General features: G+C 39.9%; 1 protein-coding gene across 1 annotated transcript in view; it reads right to left on the bottom strand.

The window, feature by feature from the left end:
* ARID1B (AT-rich interaction domain 1B) overlaps window positions 1-26,083 on the bottom strand; it is a 380,804-nt gene that overhangs the window by 353,235 nt on the left and 1,486 nt on the right. Inside the window, 1 exon segment of the mRNA XM_039873871.1 lies at window positions 25,510-26,082. Coding sequence (XP_039729805.1) covers window positions 25,510-26,082 — 573 coding nt within the window.

Here is a 26,083-nt window from a genome sequence, read left to right as displayed (position 1 = left end):
AGGTTAGAAAGAGAGTTCTTTAACTATGGAGACTTAGTGTACTTAAAATATTTTGTTTTTAATTCCAGCTGAAACTGAGAAAAAATAGGCATAAAATGGAATGACAAGTAAAAAGGTGATTCCAAGGAAATCTGTGCTAAGAGGATCGTAAGAGTATTACAGTTACTGACTTCAGCACCAGGGCTGTTCTGGTTCACGGTCAATTTAGGCTGGTGCCCACTCACAAGAACATGACAGGTGGCCAGGAACACAATGAACACTCCCTGTTTTCAAGAGATTTTAATTACAAAGTTATGGCCTACATTTGACTAGGATGTCTACTTAGTACCACATATCTTAAAAAAAAAAGAGAACTTTGAGGTGTTTCTAGAGTTGTGTTATTCCATTACGTGCTCTCCTTTACGTTCTCCTTCTTATTTCTGAGCTGACTAGATACATGAAAATAACTTAAGGAAAAAAATCCAGCTGATGCCTTCCAAATAGGAAAAGCACTCATCTTCTCTCCATGACTTCTGAAATTTCAATTACTGAATTCAACTGCTCAGAAATGCCTCCCTCTGCTTCTGCTTTAGGATACAATAGGGTCACAATAGGGTCAAAGCATCAGAGGTAACATATCTTGGCAACGAACAGGCTGCATAACACACTCCTTGCAAGAAACTTCGCTACAAACAGCACACAGTGACACAGGAGGCCTAGGACTGCATCTGAGGGTATCAGAAAAGGAAGCGAGGCGGGGCTCATGCCTGAAGACCCTGTCGTGATCCTTCCAGGCAAATCCTCTTGGCCAACTACCTCAGAGGACCATGCCACACCAAAATGATTCGGCAGTCCACAGGAGAAACGAACGGCACTGTATTTTTTTTTAAATTGTTCAATGACTGCTTAGACAATAATGAGAACCTCTCCTTTCCCTCCCCCACGCACAAAATAACCCAAAGGAAAAAAACACGACCACTGTGATGTGTCCAAAAGAGGCTTCGGTGGGCAAAAGGCCAGTGGAAGAACGTGTGTAGTATGATCTTATATATAGATGTTTGTGTTTATATAATTGTATATGTTCACAGGCAATATTTTTAAAGAAAAACCGATTAGAAAAAATCCATTTAACTTAAGAGTATATACCGCTGGAAAGTGGAGGCAATAAAGGGGAATTTAAATATTCAATGTACATCTTTTTCTAGTGTTTGAATCTTTCATGAGCATGTTCATGTACTATACTTCTATAATTTTTTTCTAAATCTTCAGAATAAAACTGATAACTTTAGACCTAAAACATGAAGAAATGCAATTAAATGACAGTAAGAAAAAAATTAAGTGACAGCAGCCAGTAAAAAAACAGACCATTGGATGGAGAGTCAAAAAATCTGATCTAACATGTGCAAGCTCTGTCGCTAATGGATTTCCAACCTTGGGTGATCCACTTAGTCCCCCGGGATCCCAGCCTTACTCGAGACCTAAAATCCACCTAGCCTCCTGCCAGCTCCATGCTGCTACCTGTTATGAGATCCCAGAGAGTACAGAGCGTGTAAATAAAGACAGCTAATGGGGGGCGGGCAGGAGAGGGGGGCAGATCTGGATGGAACCTGAAATGGAAAAGTCCATATCTTGATCTAAACCAGGGGCTGGCAAGTTACAGCCTGCAGGCCAAATCTGGTCCACCACCTGTCTGTGTAGGACCAGTGTGCTAAAAATGCTTTTTACATTTTAAGTGGTAGTTGGGGGAAAAAAAAAAAAACGAAAGTATAAGAATATTTCTCAGCATGTAAAATTACATGAAATTCAAATGTCCGTAATATGACAAGCACACAGCCTCCCCTTCAGTCACGGACTGTCTATGGCCACTTCAGTCCGACATCGGCAGAGCTGGGCAGTTGAAACAAAGACCGTGCCCACAAAATCTAAAATATTTACTACCTGGCCCTTTATAGGAAAAGTTTTCTGCCCCCAATCTAAATGTCTGACGTCTCTATAAGTTAAAGACTTGCCATAACACATCACAGAGACAGTGTGCAGTACCAAAGCTCAGATCTGGGAACTTAAACCTGATTTAAAACCAAGTTGTGTCTTAACCCAAGTCACTCTGCTTCAGCTTCTGCATATATAAACAGGGCTATTAACCAGACTTCACAAGATTATTGTGAGGACTAGACAAGAATAGCAGTTTGGAAATTATTAAATTATCTGCAAAGTTGTAATTATTAAGTAAAATCAAACAATCCACGTTTAAACTTTGGTTGAAAATATGACGTGAAAAAGTCTGTGAAATGTATTTTTACACGAATTGTGTTTTTAGAAGAATGGACAAATGGAAAACAGAAGCACCTCCAATCTAGCTCTGATGAAACTAGTAAAGCCATAGACAAAACCTGTTCTTCAAATGAGTGGCATATTAAGGCACACTGTCCCAACTTCGGAAACTCAAAAGTACTTCAAGTTTTGTTTAGATGTCCTGTGTATGAGTTTATCCTTTATTAAAGACCTAGAGAGTGTACCCTCACAACAGTTCATTAAATTCCATTTTAGTGAGGAGGACATAGAAGCTGAACAAGGTTTATGGTTAGTTAAGATTCTGAGGCTCTGCATTGAACCTAATTTAGTGAATGTAATAGAGACAACGTGCCCATAATATACATTAGCAATGAGTTTTCTAACTGGAAAAGTAATCACATCACAAGTTTCAAAGTTGCAAAATATATGTAACTTTTTCTATTTTTTCCTTCCACGTATGTATGTGAAAGAAAGAAAATTTTTTAAAAAAGTGGCCTTTGGACAGAAACATTTTGTTCCTGGTAGGAGCTCTAAAAGCAGAGAGTATTCCTACAGGCAAACCGATACCTGTTACTTTCCTCAATAATGGCAATGGTAATAACAGCAGCCAACACTTACAAAACACATTCTATATGCTTTATGTGCACTACCTCACTTAATCTTCAAAGCAACAGAGTGCTACTTTTATTGTTGCCATTTGACTAATAGTAAGTGGCAGAGCTGGGGATTCAAACCAAATGCCTTTACTCATATGACTATTCTGTCTACTCCCTCTCTCACTGAGCAACAGGCAAGTGAGAGTCAAGTGTTTATGCTAAATCTGCATTAAGTTCAAATCCAAAGAGCCAGGATCATACCCGAGAAAAAGTATCTAAGCCCAAACCAGATGAGGATAAACTCAGAAAGGTTTGTTCCAGCCTGAGTAACATAAGCAAACAAATACATAGTGATAATAAGCAATTACTGGTTCAACAAAGGTCAGCGAGTAAAGTACAAAACTCCAGCAAAATGTTTGCATTTGCTAAACTCTTGTTCAAATTACATGTCTCTTTATAAATACTGGCAATTAGTAACACTGCCTAATCGTCAAAATTTACAGTTTTAGGAGGAAAAAAGACAGAGACATTAAGAGATAAATAGGGCCAAATATTTAATGCACATTAACAAAAAGTAACAATAGACACAAGAAAAATTCTACGTGAATGCCCACTTAGGGCAGGATATGAAATGTGCAGCTTATAAACTGATCCATTCAATGTGAGCAGCTGAGGAGGGACAGGAAGAACTGGATCAAGAAAAGGAAACAGAGAAAAAAGAAAAAGACAAATGAAAGCAAGAAAGAGCACACCATGAGAGCAAAAGAATTCACCTGAAGGGGTTAGGGGCAGGGGGACCACGAATAAATGCAAAAGCCAGTGCAAAGGTAAGTCCAGGCAAATAGGAAATAGATATGCACACAGAGGGATGAAGATAACTGATAGATACATAGATACATAGCTCAAAGATGAGAGTAAATCAAAAGGAAAGGAAAGGAAAATATTTTTGTTCTTCTTAAAAAGGCAAGTAGCAATCTTTGCAAGACCCATTACTCCTCTATATGTGAAAACTCACAGGAAAGAATACATGCATTTCTATTATGTAAATTTATAAATGTGGACTGCATTCCATAAATAAAATGCTGGCTCTTAAATCTTCATTGAAAGGCTTAATAAATGCACGAAATCACATGCCCAAAACACTCAATCACCTCTGCATACTGGAGTCGGTTCCAATAAGTCAGTCCGATAAAAAGGAAACATGGTTGCTTGGAAGCTATATAATCAATTTATTATACTCCTTACATATACCTATCACTACAGTAGTAGGTTAAAAAAAAAAAAAAGGATGAAAAAAGTGATCATACACATACACTTACCAGAAATGAGTAGATGGAAAGATACAAAAGTAGTATCAGGTGTATTACTGTGATAGGATTATGATTTTCTCTATTTTCCACTCTTGTAGTTACATTACATACAAACACACATACATAACTACGCAAGATACATAATCTTAAACTTGTATGTACACATATATTCATATACCCTTTTGTTTACAAGACGCTAAGAAATACTTAGAAATATATAAAATAACTTATACTTAGCCACAGGAGACCAGGTGAACGCATACTCTTCCTCTGTATTTATTTAAAACCTCTCCCCTCACACGCCGCCATAGGGAACATATATTTCAGCCATCCTATGCCCTGTGTTTGAAATGAAAAGGCCCGGTGGGCTAGAAGAGCTGTAATCTGCTATTTGCTATTTCTTAACATATTCTAAGAACCTAGAGAAGCTTCAAAGTGAAAAGAGAAGGAGGGGCAGCCAAAACTACAAAGTGCCTCCTCTTAAACCTCCGGCCATTCCTTAAATTAACACTTGATATCCTAAAAGTAAAAAAGCCCATAACTTAAACACTTCATTATCTTTCAGTTCAAGCATTATTATTCAAACAACCAAATCCTAAAATCCTAAATCCCAAAAAGAGTATTATTCAGAACAGAACGATAATCAGTGAATGCGCAGAGAAGTATATGAGCATAAAGAGCCACTGACATACTTTACACATAATCGAGCTTTCAGAAGCACTAAAAATTTATTTTTGCTTCATCTAATGATGATGCAAAGTAAAATGTTTGCAAACAGAAAGTTTATTTCTTCTAATCCACAGCCTATAGTACTTAATTATTCCTCTTAGCAGCACTACAATCTAACACTTTCAGAAGGGCTGTGATGCTTCTGACATAGACTCAGGTCCTCTAGTGAAGACAAGCTGTGAAAAATGGGGTACGAGGAAAGGAGGAAGGTGCCGTTTACACAGTTATCTGCTCGGCTCACACCTTCGGTAGAACATCGCCAGCCAGTTAAACATTCAGTACTGCAATAATTTTGTCTCCATCCTTTTGACAATTTGTTTCACGCCTCATTTACTATGAAGAGTTAAAACATTTTAGTCAACCTTGAATTTTATTTTTTTTATCCACGGCAAAATGCAAAACCTATTCCAAGCACCAGACCACTGGTTAAAGTTCAAGCTGTGACAGGGAAATCAAGTACTTTCATTTAAACGTTGCAGAAGAAAAAAACACTAACCAGTCTTACATTTATTTTCAGTCGACATAGAACAAAATCAAGTAACAGACCTCCACATGCTTGGTTCCAAACAGCAGCAGCATTTTCTCGGTTAAAAAGAGTGGGCAACGCAGATGCCCTCCCTGTCCCCACTCACTCAGATGACACGGCAGGAGACACGGCCAGAGCCTGGACAGAACATGCTCACAAGCAGACAGAAATAATTCCTTACGATAGTGTTTTATTGTTTTCTTCAATTATTTTTTAATTTCGGATCACCACAGTACATTTGTACTGTCGGTAGCAAAGATAGTTTCAAAAATAATGATTACTCAAGATCCTATATTATTTAGAGCCATCCAAAATTCCAGTGGCTCACGTTTTGTACTCACTGAGAGCAGTGGCCAGTAATCGTCATGTTTAAATCCTTTTAAATCTTCCATGATGCAACCAGTCTCTAGGGCAGCACTGTCCCAACAAAACTTTCTGCAATAATGGGGACATTCTCCTGTGTGCTGTATTTGTGCTTTTAAAAGCAGTTAAAATGTGGCTAGTATAACTGCAGGACTTAACTTTCAATTTTATTTAATTTTAATTAATTTTAATTTAAACAGCCACATGTGGCTAGTGGCTACTATACTGGACAGAGTAGTTCTAGAGGGTACTTATAATGCTAAAAAGGCTTTCCGCCAGAAAAAAAAATCCTTCAGGAAGGATTTTTAGGAAGGGGGCAATGCTAATGAAAGCTAAACTGAGTATAGAGATCCCCTTCACGTTCTCACGGAAAAAGAAATACGCTTTAGTTCAAATCTGCTTCCTAACTGGGGACGGGGTGGGGGCTCAGAAGGAACATGTACAATAAAAAGGTTTGCCACAGGGAAAGGGGAGTCCCAGTGACTCCTTAGAACCATGTCTCCTAGGACACTAGGAAGAAGGAGATGTCTCCCCTGCTGACTGGGGGGTCGCAGCACCTACCATGTGCTTCCTGGAGGATTCTATTTTCTCTCTCTCTCTAACCAAATGACACTCAGTAGATGGATATCTTTCTTCATCAACTTTTCCAATATCCTCGTAGAATATCAAATGACATGAATACAAGCAAGAAAAAAAATGCTATTAAAATGACAGGTTCCACAATATAAATTCACACCACTCGTCTAACTCTCCTCCTGCCAATCCCTGCTGAGAAGTACAGTACGACATCTGAGAACACAGTGGACTCAGAACGCCTGGGCTCACCTGTGCCTACACCACATCCTAGATAGTGCCTGAGGTTCACCCAGACCGTGCCTTGTTTCCTCCTTTGTCCACTGGGTACAACCACAGTCCTTACTTCACAGGGAACGCATGCATGGCTCTTAGCACAGTGCTTGACACCTAGTAACTGTCCAAAAGTGTATTACATTACTAATTATTCAATCCGTATTTCAGTACAATGGAAAAACAAGTGATTTCCCTTTGAGATTCAGGTACCATGAGAGAATATGACCTATAGTCTGTAATACCTGAAAGGGGATTTGTATATGAGTTGTGATTTAAAGGATGGTTTCATTATAAATACATGGTAGAAAACACATACCAGCATTAAGTTAACTATTTTAACATCAAAGAATAAGTTACACACACAAAGCAAACTGTTACAGAATTGCCAAGTTTTTAGTGGACAATCTTGAACGCCAAATGCCAGCTCTCGAACACAGGTTTTCAGGAGAAGAATGAGAAAATGTATTATAACAACTTTTATTCCTCCTACTGACCACTGCTTAGCCTAAGATTATCGGCACAGAAGTCACAATAACGCGAGTTAATTCTCCAAATGCAATAATCTATTTTCAGAAGTCTCTCCAGACACTCAAAGATGTCCCCCTCAGCCCAGCTGACTATTCACGTTCACAATCGCTATACCAAAGATATCAAGAGCACCCAACACACATTAGTAGTCCAATATATTACAAAACTTATTTTCTGAAACGTCTGGAAGTATCTTTATAAAAACCTGGCTCCTTCCCCCTCAGCCTACACCACAGTGGAATAACCTCTGCCTTAACAAAGTAAAGGCAGCATGGCCTTCTGAGTTAATGTGACTCAGGTTTGAATCCTGAGTCCATCGTATAATGGCCTTGGTCAAAGCACATGTGCCCCTCTGGTCCTACATGTTCTCAGAATCTACAAAATGGGGACAGCAAAACCTGTCATATGGGAATGTTGCAAGGATTAAATCAGAGGGCTTATATGACGTGTGTAGTCCCTCAGTGACCATGAATTGTGTCCTGCCATTTGTCAGACAACGCATCAGACAGACACTAGGGGTTCAGGAAGAGAAAGGCCCCCTCCCGTGCCCACCCAAGCAGAATCTGGTCCACCGGGAGAGGAAAAACGGCCAAGTGACATTTAAGGGAGCACTGAGCACAGCACCTGGGCACAAAGAAGGCACACAGCAAACCTGAGTTCTTTACCCCTCTTCTCAATTAAAATTTTTAAAAGTTTTTAAGCAACAACAACAAAAAAAACGCACTCCGCTTCCAATCATCTCAAAGCTCTTTCTCGCTTCCTACTCACTCCTCGGCCTACTGCACCTCGGCTCCTCCCTGCCTTCTCTTCCCCAGGTCATCAGTGACCAAGTAACCAAGATGTCCTCCCGTTACTGGACCATTCCTCAGAGCTTACCATGCACACCTGGGCATGTCTTTCTCCCAGAAATCTCTGTCCCCGCGGCTTCTGTGGACTCTCCTACATCTTCCCTCTCCTTTCCTGGCTCTTTGGCTGGCTTCTTTTCACCCGTGCTTCTGCAAACTTCTCAGTGCCCTTCCCTTTTCCACACGTGTGCTCCCAAAGGCAAACTCACGAACCACACTCTCTGCTGATACCTGACGCTGAGAACCCACCTTTAAACGATGGGCCCAAGTCGCCCTCCTCTACTCCAGATCCCTATTTCCGATCTGCCAACAAGCATCTCCATTTACCTGGTCGGAACACATCTCAAACCCAACACGTCTCTTACTAAATATACATGATGATAAAAAAGCAACTGAACAGCTTCAAAAAGTTACAGTACCACGTGACTTCTCCCTGTAGAATCAGATCAAGAACTCAGCATCGCCTCATCCTCTCAACTTGGAAGAAATGATAGCAGCGCTAAGGCTCCATTTGCCATTTCAACTATTGACAGTCAAAATGCTATATTTGATCACTGTCCTGTGATACAAGAGGTATGTGCTGAACATTTGTTTGTTAAGACTATTATAAAGAAATAATCACGATAGTTGCTTCAAACATTGATTTTTATTATATATCCATCTATAGCCTCAGTACTAAATAATCAATATGTGAAAGTGTTCAATTCTTTTGACTTCCCCCGTGCTGCTGTTCGTCCTACTATAAAGGGTACCGCCCCCCGCCCCTCACCATGTGGATGGGTGGTTCTGTTCTCTCTGGGAGTAAATTTTGCTGGAAGGTAAGCCTTAGGTAGCAGGGGATGGGTTTCTTTTTATTGTATCCATCACACAGAAGGTGCGGAAAGGTATCAAAAGCTCTTTGGTCAAGTACATACATAAAATAACACAGTATCTAGCAATTAATTGTTGGTAATCAACTTAGGTCTCCCACCCGCCCGCAAACCTAGCTTCCCACTTTCCTTTTCCAGCGCTTTGGGGTAGAGAAGGGTTTCCTCGAAATGTCCCAGTACTATTATACTCAGTGTTTCTCCTACAGCTTGGTGCTCAAGGCTCTCGAAGACATCAGGACATGTAAGGCTTGGCTTGCTTCTCACCGGATTCCCTCGCAAGGTCATCAGGCATTGGCCAGCACAGCTTGTTTCCTCCCTGTGGCATGGCAGAACTTGCCCCATCTCACCTGTCTGCTTCTATGAGCACCTCACTTCTAACTTGCTGCCTCACAGCGGCTTGACTAACTTCTCCACGATGTACTTATAACACGGCAAAAGGAAAGTTACCGTGGAGAACCAAATAACTATCATCTATGCTTGAAAAGGGAGGGAATGGCTTCATTCTTCTCCAACAGTGTTAAGTTCATGAGCGCTGTGCCAGTTATTTTCTTAGGGCTTTCAGAGCTGTTTCGGGATGTTAAGATTGCACTTGTCGAAAATTGTAGCACTAGATGAATGACACATTACTAAAGAAATTCTCTGAAAGGACAAACACAGGTAGACAGGTATTAGCTTTCTAGGCAAAAGATACCTTTTATCCTAACAAACAAGATTAAAATGTGGCTGCTAGGACACTGAAGACGACCATTTCCTGCAAAAGTTTAAAGAATCAAGCACAATTAAAGGTCCAGTCTTAGAGAAAAGAACTTTCCTGTGACATACAGCAACAGTATGTTACCAGTTTTTTTTTTTTTCTTTCTGTGCATTCTTAAAAATACTGTTAATCCATTTGCTTGAGATGGGTTAGGTGTACTCAGCATTAACTTCAAAAACTACAAATCTATGATTACTCCAGTAGTGACTATTACTTATTCTAATTAATAAAGCAAAAAGCAAAGATCTTTATAAAATAGTAAACGAGGAAAGCCTCCATTGAATTCTAAGCTAAAAACAACATCATGAAGCTATGCTATTTGAAAACATTCTCAGCCTCAAGTTAAGGAGTGAGCAGGAGGTGAGGAAAACAGAAGTTGAAAACCCAGGACATAGACAGAGCCAGTACTGTGATCTTTCCTACTGGTTCAGTGGGATTTAACTCATACAGCTGATCTAAGACAAGGTTTTGAGCCAAACTGATTTTTTTAAAAGCTGTGAGATTTGGTTTTTGACAAATTTTAAAAGAGAAATAGTTGGGGATATAAAAGGGAAATTTCCCAGGATTGTACCTTGGCATAAGACATAAGTAGGAAGAGGAAGACTTATAAGGTCCCAGGACTCATCCCAGTATCCTGTGGCCTGGCCAGCCTAGAAGCTCCTCAGGTAAGTAAGCGACAAAGCAGAACGAGGCATCCGGCTGGGTCCAGTGCTTGAGTGCTTCTAGTATCTTTCCAATGCCACTGAATCTGGCTCCAGAATGGCCATGTGGCAACAGCAAAGAGAAATAATCACAACACTACGTAATGACCTCGTCAAAGAATCAGGATTCTTCCGCCTTACGGTTCTTCTCTTAACTATGCATTAACATCTTGATTATTCTAAGATTACTAATTTGGGGGGTTGTCTTACAACTTTCACCACCACGGCAGTTCACTCTGGGCAAATAAACACCAAATTTTATTTGTTTGGTTTTACTCTAAAATTCTCTCCTCCAGCTGGCTACATTCTCCCTTCTCTCCTACCTTCTGACCCTTGTCGCCTGTTCTCTCTTCATACTTTCTTGGACTAACAGATTTCTGAACTTGTAACACCAAGTGACCCTGAGACATTGTCCAGTCCATTCATCCATGTTCCCATCCAAAACTATTTATTAAGCACAATTAGGTACTAGACGCTGTTGTAGAGGCTAGCCCATCACCTCCCCAACCCAGAGCCTTCAGTACAGCCACACGAAACCCCACAGAAAAGAGAATCCATGCTCCTCTTAAAACACCAACAGACTGTTTCACAGCCCTCTTTATAACTCAGCTCAACCCAATGACCCAGATTGTAGGACAGAATTTCTAACAGGCGGATGTAAATTAATGTTCAGTGACACAATCAGAAAAATCCAACAACCACCTTTATGCCTTTGGAGCACATCCCTCTTCTTTGCCTGGTATGACTATAAAGCGAAATACACTAAAAGCTCCTCAACTGTAAGAATGTAATTCTACATGTCTAATGGATAACAAAAAAGTCTGTTTACCTAAATTTTACCTGTAGTTCGCCAATGACCTCTGTGGGCACACAGGCCATTCCACAGCCTGACAGCATCCAAAGCCCAGAGGGGACGGCCTTGGAGACCTTGCCTGCCTCCCTGGGTGATCCTAATGTGCAACCAGGCTTGAGAACCACTCCTTCAGTAGAGAGAATGCAGGCTTTAGCATCACACAAGCCTGGGTATGAAACAGATTTCTTGATGCTACCAGTTCACTGGTCTATAAAACAGGGAGACTGCCTTCCAAGACCACTGAAAGGACTGCAATTAATAAGTACAATGTATATGGAAAGACATTCAACATTACTAATTATTAGGAAACGCAAATCAAAACCACAATGAGATACCATCTCACACCTCTTAGCCTGGCTATTATCAGAGACCAGAAATCAAAGTGCAGAGGATGTAGACAAAAGAGAACTCTGGAACACTGCTACCGAAACTATAAAATGGTACAGCCACTATGGAAAACGGTACAAAATCAGGAACAGAACTACCACCAAAACCACCTAAATGCCCATGGATAAAAAAGATGTTTCCTGTGTGTGTGTGTGTGTGTGTGTGTGTGTGTGAAATAAAATACTACTCAGCCATAAAAAAGATGAAATATTGCCATTTCCAACAACACGGATGGATCTTGAGGGTATTATGCTCAGTGAAGTAAGTCAGACAGAAAAGGACAAAAACCTTATCTTTTCAATAATGTGAAATATAAAACAAAAAAAGTAACAAACAAAACAAAAATGACATCAAAGATACAGATAGCAGAATGGTAGTTACCAAAGGAAAATGCAGGTGGGGCGAGGACGAAATGGGTAAAGGGGGTCAAATACGGGGTAACAGACAGAAACTAGAATTTTGGTGGTGAGCACGCAACAGAATATACAGATACTCAATTATAATATTGTATACCTGAAACTTATATGTTATTAACCGGTTACCGCAATAAAAAATTTAATTAAAATAAATTAATGATATACACCCTTAAAAAATATATACAATGTGCCTGGCACACACAGTAGGTGTTCCATAACAGAAGCTATCATTAATGTTGTTGCTTTTATTATATCACTATTATTTAAAGCTCTTCTAATAATATCACTATTTAAAGCTCTTCTAAAAATCTTTCTCTGAACCTGCATTTCTTTATTTGAGAGAAGAATAGGAAGCAATGTTTTCTAAGTTTTACCAATCACATCTGACTAAAATGAGAGGTCGATTTCACATATCCCCACATAAGATTTATACAGGCCACCCTTCAAAAAAAAAAAAAATCAAAGTCTGTCTGCTGACTAACTAGCATCTTGACATTTTTTCTGCCTCATCTACACCAGCGGACCTCTCTCCTGGGAGCATCACTCTGCACTTGTCCACGCTGACTCTAATCGCAGGCTGCCTTGCTCCTCCAACTGCAGAATTACTGTCTTCTCAGGTACAGGCCGCTCCTCCTTACCTCCACCCTTGCATTAATCTAATTTTGTGAGCCAACTTGCTGCTCCATCTTCCCAATTGCACATAAAGATGCTGGTAGGACAGAGTCCTGCCATCTATGCACTATCGCTCCCTCTGTCTGCCATGTTAACAGAAATCCAGGAAAGGCCCTGGATTCTGCACGCTCATGACCAAACACATTTCCCGTGTTTGTTTGTTTGTTTTTTGGTTAGCCTTCCTATGGAAAAGACACAAGTCTTCAAGTCAGAAATAATTTTGCTTCCCTCTTAGTCTACTGCTTCCATTACGCACGTTCCCACAGACGTCCTCTTTTGCACCCTGCACAAAGAGCAAGGTATCTATAACACCGCCCACAGAGCTCATGACGGATGCGCCGACCCATGATATTTCATAGGCCCTAATGTACACAGGAAAGGCTCGGCTCTGAAAGGCACACGGAAGCACTCAAATTTCCGACTGCCCTCATCATCCCCTCCTCTTGCTAGGTGGGAACTAGCTGGAGTAACCCTTCAGACCCATTATTCTTACTATGAGAACTTTCCTGCTGGATACTGTCCTACCAACCTAATCAAATGTCATGGCTACTATTCATACTGAACTTTACTTTAGTTTCAAATATGTTTACTAACAAAGCAAAAATAAACATTCTTTAAAACTGGTTTTAATAAAAACCCAAAATTCACAAATTATTACTTTTATTAATCACTATAAAACTGAGTGAGAATGCTCACATGAGTAAAGCTATCTCTGTAAGTATCAGTTTATTTCCAAATTTTATAGGGCAAAGCCAGGAAACGTGATGATTCTTCCAGGAAGAGGTGCTAACATTCATCTCTCCAACTTTCTAATGACTTCTACTTTCGAAAGGCTGGTGTAAATTAAATGTACTTAAGCCCATGCTTGCCCACGATATTAAAATTACTTAATTCTCAAGTATTATTAACATATAAAAATTCAAAGAAGATTTCAAAATTTTAGGTTAGAAAGGAAGAAAAAGAGAAAAGTCAAAACTAATTAGACATGCCCATAACAACAATGTCTTTTCTCAAAGCACATTGTTCCCGACTCCTACATTCATCTCCCTCTGGCCGTGCTTCTTCCAGATCCTTCATATCAGCACATTATCCAGACCACGGGACATTCATCCTCCACAAGGTAGAAAGCTTGCCTGCCTCCCTGTGTTATCTGTCCGCGTTCCATTTGAATCCAATTTCCTTGCATTACCTCTGCCCAGGTCAGGGATGAATGGCTGTCAAATTCCCAGCGGAATAAAAAGAAAAACCCTTTCTTCCTGAGGCAGCAAGTTTCAATTCACAGAGCACATGGCTAATCTACATATGTGAAGGTCACGGCACTTCAGTCAAAGAGGTTAAGAATGGAACAGCTCACGTAAGGGGTTGTCTTTAACATCTTGGCATGATGCCCAACAAGTAATATTGTTGAAAAGCAATAGATAGCTTCTGGCAGCAGCAAGGGGGAAAATATTTTGATCATGTGATGCCACACACACTACCTACTTTATTTCACGTGTGAAACTTTGAGAGTTCCTAAAACCCCCACATACGCAAATCAAATCCAGATTTCGGCTTTACCGGTTTAGCCATGCTGGTACACCTTCCTCTTCAAAAAAACACACATAAGAAATTTCTAGATGCGCTGAGAATAAAACTTCAACATATTAAAAATCAGTTGGCTTGAATATCTTAAAAGCTAATTACAACTACCTTGTATTAATTTTTCAATGAACCATTTGGCCACTTAGACCAGGAAAGGGTATATAGACTAACAAAGCAACATTCCTCTAAATCATCCAAATACATATAGCTGCCTTAAATAAAATTCTCCTTTCCCCTCTACGCTTCTCTCTCCTCAATAATACAGCGATATGGAAAACTGTAGGAACTTAATGCACAACGAAAGACAAAACACAAAACTGTTTTTCGCATCCTATCTTAACCAATTGTAGAATAAAAGTAAAACACTACTAAAGTATTCACGCTTCTGACAAACATCTCGGTGGAGGAAGGACAAAGTCTGGCCACACGTAATGGACACCAGGTGAGAAACAAAGTCTCTGGCGGAGCCCGTCTCCGGCTGCTGTTAGCCTGGCACCTCCCGGAATGTCTTCTCTGTTCAGCCAAATGAAGTTAAAGGGAGGAAAGGGAAGATGTTTAAACCCAGCAAAATCATAACACATGTGACTACAACTTTTAAAACTTCAGCACTTAACAATAGTAAGCTACTTGTTTAATATATAAAGAAAATTAATCAGAAGCAAAAGATCCACTTCACCCATTTGAAAGTTGTCTGCCTACCAGCAATTTCCTTGAGCTCAAAATTCAGACTGCTCGTGAAGCCAGAGTTATTCAAGCCATGTTTCTAATTAAATGGGACAATAAGTAAAATAAACTACAAACTACCTATTTAATCACTAATATTCACTCACGAATCTAAGAACATTCCTCTGCGATAAACTATGAGCAACGCAACATTTAACGATTTACCGATCGTCTCTGGACCCCTTTCACCTGGCACTGCGCCCCTGCCCCAGGACACTAGATGTTTGCTGATGATGGTCAAATTCAATGTTCCAATTATCGATCCTCTGAGTTTATTTTTTACCAGTTAAAAAAAAATATGACCATAAAAAATACCTGCAAAACTACAAGAGACATTTTAGAAATGTGATCGGTTGTTCCATAACTTTTCCTAAACACCTGGTAAGATAAAGACATATCAGGCAATAAAAAATTGAAACGTCTAGATTAGAAATATGCTTCAAGTACCAACGTATTTGTTCTGAAAGACTAAACAGGCTGTTAAATTAACTAATACAGAACAACACATACCTCACTTTAATTTCTGATCCATGAGAAAGTACAGTCATTTGTTACTGTTTGCCAGGTCCTGTAGTAGAATTTTATGACATCTACTTCTCACAACAATCGCGTAAGTCAAGTATTCGTTCTCATCCCTTTAGAAATGAGAGAACTACAAACCTCGGAGAGGTAAAGCAATTTGCTTGAAGTCCCACAAGTGGTAAATGTCCAAACTAACCCGCACACCGTCAGCTCCTGCCCTTCCCCCTGCTTCCCACCCCCTGCCTGTTCACCTGAAGTCCTCCTGTATTGACTTGTCCAGCTGATTTGCAAAGAGCCTGCGAGTACCCACACCCCAACCTAGTCTCCAGGAGGTATCCCTCCAGCATCAAAATTTCTCCCACCTGAACTGCTCTTACTGTATTATGTAGAACTGTACTGTGTGGCACGTTCACCTGTCCTTAGTCATTGTGTTGCCAATTTGTCAAGGTCCAGGCCCTGGTCACCAAGGGATCCATCAACCAACACAGAGCCAGGCACAGGGCAGGCTCTCCATAAACATCTGTCTGATGCCCCAGCAATCGTTACAATTGACACACGGTCCCAAAGCCCTGACATATAAAAGACTATTCAATACAGTGAAAGTAAAAGAACTAAATTTTAATTCTTTCACACTAAGGATACTATAAAGTCATTTCTGTTAAATGATACCCACATGATACCCAAAACAATAATCCAAATTAAGATCACTTTCTCACCAATGTCACAGTGCCTAAGAACAATCTCCAAGTGCGCTGACCTTCCATATAAAATAGTGAAACACTGACTGAACAGATTTCCTTGAAACTGATATTGGAAATATGTAATATACTCATCATGAGGCTTTCAGTTTAGATACATTATATACTCTTCGAAGAGTTCTTAGATGATGCACTTGGAGGGATGCAGTCTTTCTGCATAGAACTACAGAACAATGATGTAGCCATTTATTTTAATTTCCACTTAAACACCAGGAGTCTATGATCAGTCACCAGGGAAAATGATGGATCATGTGTTATATTTACTCTTTGCACCTTAAGCACCAAGTGGTGCTCACTAAGAATTTATTCATAATAGAATTAAATTTTGGCCCCGATACTTTTAAAATCTCAGTATAGAAAATGTAAAAAACAAAACAAACAAAACTGTCTCTACATATTTGAGGCGCACCCTTGGCATTCTCAAATTTGGCATTCTCTGTTTTGACTATACAAGAGCAGCAGCCCTAATTATATTCTTGCTAAGCACCAAATCTGAATCATATATTCAGTGAAGTGAAGCAGTTACAGAAGCAAGTTACTTAACTAATGAGAGACCACAAGTGCACCACACCGAATCTCAAAAAAGCCTGGTTTTAAATTTTTGAAACTTTGTTCCTTTGCCAAAAGTACCACTTCCCCTAAAAAGCCAGTTGTTTTTTGCAGATCATGAAAGTGGAAAGGTCTAAGTTTAAGAAAGGAATGATTCTTGGCTAGAGAACAGAATTTACTAATTAATATTAAGGATGGAATAGTAAACGGGGCAGCAGCTCATTGCAATGACGTCAGTACACCGTAGGCTCTAGGGGTAAACCAAAACCAATTCATGTAACTGTCTACACGAGTCCCAGTCAGTACAAAACTACATTTTGTGAGAGAAACTACAGCGGAAATCACAACGTCTGTATTTGCACAGGCCTCAGTTTCTATTCATTGAACATGTCTGGTAGCTAGTGTAGTTTAATAAGCTGTTCAGAAGTGCATAGATAATTACGCACTATTTTTTTTTTTTTAATTCAAAGCAGCATAGAATTTTGCAGGTGGAAGGGGTTACCTGACTGATGGAGGCAGAGACTTGTCCTCCACCACACCCTGAAGTGGGGCAGTGCCAGGAAGAGAACAAGAATCCAGGTCTCCTCACTCTTCCGGGGGAAGGGAGGTGGGAAAAGAAGAGGTGCCAGCACAGATGCCATAGGATTTACAGCAATGACCTCGGCGATGACCCTGCCCAGCGGGCAACATTCCAGATAAGGAAACTGAGCGCCTGCCCTGCCTCCGAGAAAATGGGCAGCGAAGTCTACAAGTAAATCAAGGTCTGACCAACCCCAAGCCCGTGATCTTTCCATTACATCAGGATGCCTTGTAATACATTCCACATTCTCTCATAACTCCTCATAATCACAGAATAAACTAATATACAACAAACATACCAGTTCCCTTAGAAATATGTCTGCTCCTCAGAAAGATACTGGCTCAGCAGTGCAGTAGCAATGTTTTTACACTTCTGTTTCCAAGGTTATTTATAATTCATTGGGTAAAATGAATTTATTATAAAAAATACAAACTGGAAGCAGAAAATTTAAGGAATATTAAAAAGGGTTTACAGCTTGATATATATAAATATATGGTCATTGAATCTGAAATTTTGCTTCTTAAAATTTCAGAAATTAGATACCAAGTTTTAGACAAATTTTATAATTACCAATCATCTCAAAATAAGGCTATTAAGTATGGTCAGTGCTTTAATTTCTGAGATGCTCATCGCAAAAAAAAAACAGGGGATACTAAGAATTCTGGAACAGCCTCCACTAATCATCAATGCCTCGCTTTCTGAAAGGTTTATTTCGAGACCCAGAAGCAATAGCTGAATTTACTCCTCAGCCAGCATACATTATCTAAACAGTTACCAAAAATACTCCAGCAATCTAAGTATCTTCCTAAATCTGAGCAGACTATTTTAACTTTTTTCCAAGAGCCCATGAAATGTAGAAAACTGAAAAAAGGACCACTCTATATAAATTTCAAAGTGATCATATTTTTCTTCGTTTAGTTATTATTCTCCGTAGTAGACCTATATTTTGCTCTGGCACAAAGCCAGTAATTGATTGGTAGAAATGGAAAGAAAATCACTAGCTCCTGTTAGCTGTACCACAACAATCTACAATTATTTGTATTGCCAAAATCTACTCCCCTACCCAAAAAAAAGCAGACCAACAGACAGACAGCTGACCCACATGGTTGCTATTTGCACTTTGTTTAAACGAACCTGTTCTAAGTCGACGATGCCAAAACATCATGCCCGGGGACAGTGGGCACTGGCGCTGACAGTATCCCTCTGCCTGAACTGCACTCTAGAGCAGCAGCATTCCCTAGATCCTGGCTACCGTCTGTGTCTGGCACAAGGCTGATTAAGAAAATGGGTGCTCAATAAATATTTGCCAACTGATCACCCAGAGTAGATATTTATCTAACATACACCTCATAGCATACACAAATGCTAAATGTTTACACCTTAAGAAATAATTGTTGCTGCCCACTACAAGCTTTTAAACCACAGCTCATTTTTTCTGTGCCCTCTGTGGAATCCAGTGTTAAAGTACATAACTGATCATATAAAGATGAAACTATGTATCAGCATCAGTAGCAGCTAAAATACAATTCCAATATTTTACACACTAAAAAAAAAGCCTGTTCACAAGAAATACTAACCAGGACCTACAAAGCATCCCTTTGCAGCTGCTCTAAAATATAATTAAGTGGCCAATGATCCTAATTTGGGAATTTTTCCATGTACCAAGAATTTCTGCCATTTTTCAAGGGACTATAAATTTTTAAAAAAATGATGGGGAAAGCACAAATTTGGGGCTTAGAACACTAGAAAAAGGACACGGCGTCATGTGGATTGGTTGTTTGTCCTGGGGTGGGGTGGTGCGGTGCCCCAGAACTTAAAACACAAATAAAAATATTATCATTGTAAATGATTTTTACTAACAGTAGAAAGATAAAATCCATAATTGTAAAAAGAGGCTAAAAATGCAAAGAGAAAAATAAGGGAAAAATGATGACACTAACAGTTCATTTCCATTCCCTATTATCTAACAAAGCCCCAAGGTTCTCTCAAAAAAGTAGCCCAAACTTTTAAGTAGAAAGGTTTCGAAAAGCTGCTTTTAAACTTTTAATGACATAACTGACAATAAAATAACTAACCTACAAAACACACATTTCTAAATAGACAAAACCTGAGTCAGCTACCCCAATGTTAGAATCTGGAGGAAGAAATAAACGTTAAAAAAAAAAAAAAAACACATTATCTTGGAGGAAGAATTTACTAGTAAAATATGAAGGAGCAAGATTAATGGTTAAAAAAGTTAAGATTTTATATTACTTACAATACACACTAATAACAATTTTAAAGTTGGACATGAAGAAAAGGAAGAAAATATATATTTTTTTATTTCAGTTTGGGAAGATAAAAACGTTCTGGAACGGAGGGGGTGATGGCTGCACAATAACATGAATGTACTCAATGTCATTGTGCACCTAAAAATGGTTAAAATGGTAAATTTTATGTTATATATTTTTACAATAGGAAAATATGTATATGTAATTTTTTAGCATCTCATATTTTAAAAAATATATATGGCCTAGGATTTTCTTCTGGATTTCATCAAATATGGCTTCCCTTTCCAGAGACACCTAATAAGGAATGAGGTCTTGTGCAGTTCTCAAGTTTCATCTTTCATCAAGGCCCAAACGAGACACTGAGGAGTAAGCACATCCTACTGAGGATGGTTAGCAGAGGCCAAATCTAGTTCAATTCGAAAGGACCATGCTGCTATGACAGATCTATTCCAGATTCTGCTGCTATTTAGCTCAGAATGTCTACTGGTAAGTCAGATATGCTTAAGATTCTAGGGCTTTAGTCTCTTTCCTAGCAATAAATATCATTCAAGAAACAAATTAATTTCATCATTAGTTCATCTGTCAAACTCAGCAGCCTTGTAATATTTGTGGCATTGATCCATTCAGAAGTGGGTTTGAAAACTGCCTGTTGGATTCTATTGAAATAAGTAAATCCAAGGAAATAGTCGTCTTAGAATTACTCCAAGTTAGACTTTGAAAATGTTTGCTGAAAATATTTGCTGGAAATACAGTTTTACTTTGACAAATTCACTCAGTCACACAATTAATGTGAACTGTTAAAACTACGATAATCAACAATTACATTCATTTTGATGTTAACATAAGGCAAAATAAGTGGACATTTAATGATATCTAGGTAATGATACCTAAATCATTTTCTTTCCATCAAATTTCTAAATGAAAAAGTCAGTAAAGTAGATCAAGTTTTTAGATCAAAATTCATTCAATCACCCAATTATACCAAAAAGGGACACAGCCTTGAATAAATAGCCTCCAAACTGAAAAAAGCAATACTGCATAATAGACTTTCATTTATGATACATAAATACACCGTTGGTGGATGAGCAGTTTTGCCTGGTACTTCCCTCCCACACCACAGGGAACTAGGACTTGGGCTTACTCAGCCTCAAGCATGCATACACAGTAAGAGCGTGGCTCTGTTTTACATATCCACAGAGAATCTGCAGTCTCCTGAGAAAGAAAGGACACTTCTGGAAAGGCGCACAACCAAAGACTACTCAATTCCAAAAAGGCCTAGGACATGGATACGGCCCCTTAAGTACAAAAAGCATTGTAAAATGTCATAAAATGTTCATAAATCCATGTTCAAAATCAAAATGTTGCCAAAAAAAAAAATACTGGAGTAAGTTTTATTAATATTCATTTTGAACCTCCATAAATCTGTTGCTTTAAGTAACACATGACAGTTCTTTCAAGCATAAATATAAGCCTCAAATTTACAAATCTACACTGTCCAAAATGAAAGTGACACAAGTGAAATATTAGTTCCTTCTCCACCAGAACAGATCAAAGCACACGGATCAGTGTGCTGAGCAGTGTCGGTCTAGTGCAGTGAGAAAAGCCTCTATTACTTAGGACACTGAGAAAAAGCTAACATAGTTTCCTATGCATCCAAAATTCACACCTCCAAATCAGTTTTCAAAATAAACAGCAAAATGTCATAGACCTCCCAACAAATTTCAAATCAAACCACTCACTTCCTAGGAGAGGACAAGGTTAAATAAATGAAATGATTATCTTTTCAGTTTGCCTATCATATTGATATTTATCCTAGGGAAACAAGTAAGGTCCTCTTACATCAGAAGTCATTTTCCTTAGATACACCCAGCCCCAAATTATAAAGTAATGAAGTCCATTAATAAGGAAATAGAACTGAAAACTCAACCCCATTCTATTACACCTATCTTTTTAAAAATGTCTGTGTCTAATAAAATTACCAAATGAGTTTATATTGAGTCTTCCTCCACATTGCCTTACATTTCTAAAAGTGGTTCTCAAACCAGAATTAATGCCTTTTTTATACCAAAGTGAAGACGTTATTCTCTAAAGTCGAATGAAGGAACACGATATTTAGAGAGTAGGTACACACTTCTGATACTATATGACACTGGGGAAAATGGAACGAGTATAAAAAGCCTTGCCAAAAATTCTTTCCTAAATATAGATAAAAAACAAAACCAAAGAAAAAAGAGAGATTAAAGTTCCTCATTACAGACTCAAAGTAAGAATATGTTGTTTCCTGGAATATACTTATCAATTTTGTGTTAACACAACCATAAATTTAAGTGATAGTTGTCTTAAACAGTAGTTGCCATTAAAAAAAAAAAAAAAAAAAGGAAAAAAACTGTCAAAGTAAGCACACAGAAATCGGGATCTCTAATGAGAAGTTTAAACCATGCATAATTGCATCCCAAATAACCTAGGAAAAAAGAAAATTACACATTTTTGTTATATTTTGTTTTTTAAATGAGGCCTTTTCTATGAACCACAGCTGCCAATTCCCCATCTTCTGACCATAGAGCAGCCAGCCAGCCATACCTCAGCAAATATATAAATTTAGGCCACAAAAATGTCTTTACAACATTGAAAATATCATATAGAGTAAGATTTCATTGAGAGGTAAAATGGGGAGTCATGTTATGCTATAATGTATCTTATACAAATTTATAGTAATCAGGAACCAGTCTTTAACTGCCTGCTTTGTAAGCCAACTAATCACTTTTTTTAAAGGTAAATAAGGTTCTTCCTTTTTTATTACATTGTATTATATTCTATAAAACTAAAGTTAAAATAGCATTAATAGAATTGAGCACTGAATGTAGACATTATAAAATCTTAATTATGTGAGCAGAGTATTGCTTTTGAGACTACTCTATCTGAATACTTTCTCTCACAAAAACCCAAAACTGTATCATAAAATGGTTTATTTTACTTTTTAAAAAGACCCCCCCACAACATATGCATATGTTTTGCCCCTAAATACAAAAATATTGGCCACCCAATATAAACCATTCCCCAAAATCAAAAATGAAACTAAATGTGTTAAAAGCCACAAGAAAATTTCATCATTTAACAACGTGATTTAACAGCATTTTATGACCTATAGTTATGGAGCAATTTAATATTTTGGACAAATGACTGTTTCTTAGTACAATTACCATAACAAATACTACATAATACTTGTGTTCCAAGATGAAGAAATGTAAACACACACACACACACACACACACACACACTCCACATGTTATACAGCAAGGTACCTAAAAGAAATCTGTGAATCTAGGTCATGTGCCTGTCATTTTTCTTCCCCCTCAAAAATAAGAAAGCTATTCCCAAGGGTCACACTGAGGACATAATGGATTCATTCTCATTCATTCCAAGAAAACAAAATACTTAAAACGATTGGTACCATTAAGAAATAATACTCTAAAGGAACACGGAGCTGTATCTGTCTCTATCCTTTCGTTTCCAGTTTATAAAGATGTGAATGTTACACTACCCCTTTAAAAGCAAGCTGACAAAGCAAATCTTTTTAAAATTACGTGGATTTATTTACACAAGGTTTCTCTATAATGTTTTCACCTGTGCGAATCAAAAATAAAAACTGAAATTTCAAGTTTCCTATCAAGAATAAGAAAATATATTATCACTAAAAGTAAAACTCCACTAACTAAAGGTTTGAAAGCAGTGCACACTAACGTTCTTAGCCTGGGATCCACATGACTGTTAAATTCAGTCCTTCATTCACTCAGACAAGTCTTTCCTTTAAGATGATTATTAAAATACACCTTACTAAACAAATAAGCTGAGCAAAAACATGTATTACAACCATTGTTATTCCTTTCTAATGGATTAAAATTTAAAAAATTTTCATAACATTAAACTGTCTATGAAAGATAAATTATTTGAAAGAAACACACCCAGCACAACCTACATGTAATATAGTTTCCCTAATTCACTGTGGAAGCAGTTCAAATAAGGCTCACATTAGCTAATCCAACATAATAATCAAGCAGGGAAAAAAACATTCTTGGGACATTTCTGTATTCTCCCATTCAGAAGCAAATATAAAATGACTTAGTATTTTACAAGAATATCTATTTTTTCCTTTTAACTAATTGCTGTCTGCAAACATTAGTTTTCTCGCTTCATGTTTTTTTAAGTGTCAATTCTAACTAAAAAACTTCATCCATAAACATCTTAAAATGGTCAAAATCGTCAAAAACACAAATTACCAGAAATACAGCTTTAATCTTGTTATAAAGCTAATTAAATTTCACTAAAAGGTATTGTATATCAGAATCTTGAAATTTTTAATAGTATAACTTAAATCTACATTAAACTGTGTGATGACTTAATTTCTTTTCACAGTTTAACTTATAAAGGGCACTTTTATAAAAGCTTAACTAATCTAAAAACTGATAAAAATGCTTGGTTGAATTATTTTTCAACTGCCATATCCTCACCCTGCAATTAAAGACCATGACACATGCAATGCCCACGTTAGAGCCGTCAAAGATCTGAATTTTGCAATGCCCAACATTGGACACCAGCATAATGTTTTTATGTATTTAATCCTCTTATTAATAAACGTGATTCATAATAATTTAAGCTCTAAATAATGTTCAACCTTACGTCTGCTTGTAATAGAGCTCAGTTATTATTTGTGGCAAGAATTTTTGTGACTGTACTGCTCAGCACTTCTATTTACATCAGCAGTGCTAAATGCCCAATGGTGAGAGGGGAGCCAATCAGATGGCAGATTAGATGTCAACTCAGAGGCAGCTGTCTGGAGACTATTACAGCCAGTTTACCTCCACAATTCAAATTCCAAACCTTGCAAAGGAGATCAAGTCAGTCTTTAGGCTCAGCCTACCAGCAAGAAACAGCAAGAGTGCAGGACACTTCTAGTTACGCTGTGGGACTCGGGTGACAACAAATTAAAGAAAATCCAAATAAATCCAATCCAAAAAGATCAATTTTCACTGGTCTGCTATTTTCCTGGACTTGCTGAATAAAATGTATGCCCAATCCACGATCAAAATAAGTTCAACGTAACCGGACTGTGTTCCTTTAACACAGCCTATCCGTTGAAGGTGACTCCTTTCGAGCAGCCAGTAAGCCAAATAATGGATTTCCTGGCTATTCTTAGGAATGAATCGATATATTTTAGAAGATCTTTCCCTCGCATCGTTGCCTATTTGGGCATTATTTTTACTAGTAAACATTCCAACTCGAAGCCCGCATCGAATCTCTCTGAAAGGCTGGGCATAACTACGAAAGGCACACTCGATGGCCACAAAGCTGACCTATCCTTCCTGCCTTCACCTTGGGGGCCAAGAGGGAACGTGGAGTGGCTGGCGTGGGACCCAGTTCCTCGTTCCCCGCCCGGGGAAAGCTTCCTGCTGTCGCTGCCCGAGAAGACGGGGTCGGCATTCCTGCGGCCCCAGCGCCGATTCTGTTACAAAAGCCGCCGGACGGTCCCGGGCGCCCACACGGCGGCCCGGCGGCGCGGTCCCCACTCCGGCGCGCGCGGCCCCGGCCTGGGGCGGGGTGACGAGGCGGGGTGCTCGGCCGCCGGCAACGCCAGCGCCCGGCCCGGCCCGGCCCTCGGCCAGACCCCGTCGCCAGGGCCCCGCGCCGCGCTCCCCGGCCTCCGAGGGAGGCAGCCGCGGCTTAAAGCGGCTTCGGGCGCCTCGCCCCCACCTCCCCCGGCAGCAGACGCGGAAAAAGTACGCGGAAAGAAAGAAACTCGGCTCGCGGCGCGCGCCGAGGCCGCCGCGGCGGAAGCAGGCCCGGCCGGCGCGGGGGTTACCTGGGCTCGGCCCATGGTGGGGCCGGGGGTGCCGGGGCTCATCGCCGGGTGGCTCCTTTGTTGCGCGGCCGCCCAGGCCGGGCTGGCGGCGGCGTACTGGGCGCCCATGTCCTTGCCCAAGCCCAAGCCCGCGGCCGCCTGCTGGCCGCCCGCCGCCGCCGCCCCCGCCGCCGCCGCCGCCTGGGACTGGGGCTGCGACGGCGCTGGCGGCGGCGCGCTGGGGCTGCTGTAGTCGGGGTAGCCGCCGCCGTAGCTCCTCATCATGGGGCTGGGCGACGTGAGCAGCTGGTTGAGGGTCGGGGTGGCCCCCGACGGGTGCTGGTTCTGCCCGGCGAAGCGCTGGAAGCCCCCCGCCGCCGCGCCGCCGGCCGCCTTGCTGAGGCTCGCGGCCCCGCCGCCCCCGGGGCCCATCATCATGCCGCCGCCCTGCTGCCGGGGGGAGCTCAGCACCCCGTACCCCGAGGACGAGCCCCCATAGCCGCCGCCGCCGCCGCCTCCTGCTGCTGCTGCCGCCGCCGCCGCCGCGGCCGCCGCCGCCAGCTCCGCTCCTGCTGCTGCTCCTCCTCCTCCTCCC

This window comes from Pteropus medius, unplaced genomic scaffold (genome assembly GCF_902729225.1).
Source record: "Pteropus medius unplaced genomic scaffold, Ma_sr-lr_union100, whole genome shotgun sequence".
NCBI classification, from domain to species: Eukaryota; Metazoa; Chordata; class Mammalia; order Chiroptera; family Pteropodidae; genus Pteropus; species Pteropus medius.
Note: the sequence above shows the minus strand (reverse complement) of the source record. Positions and strands in the feature narration are given on the sequence as shown.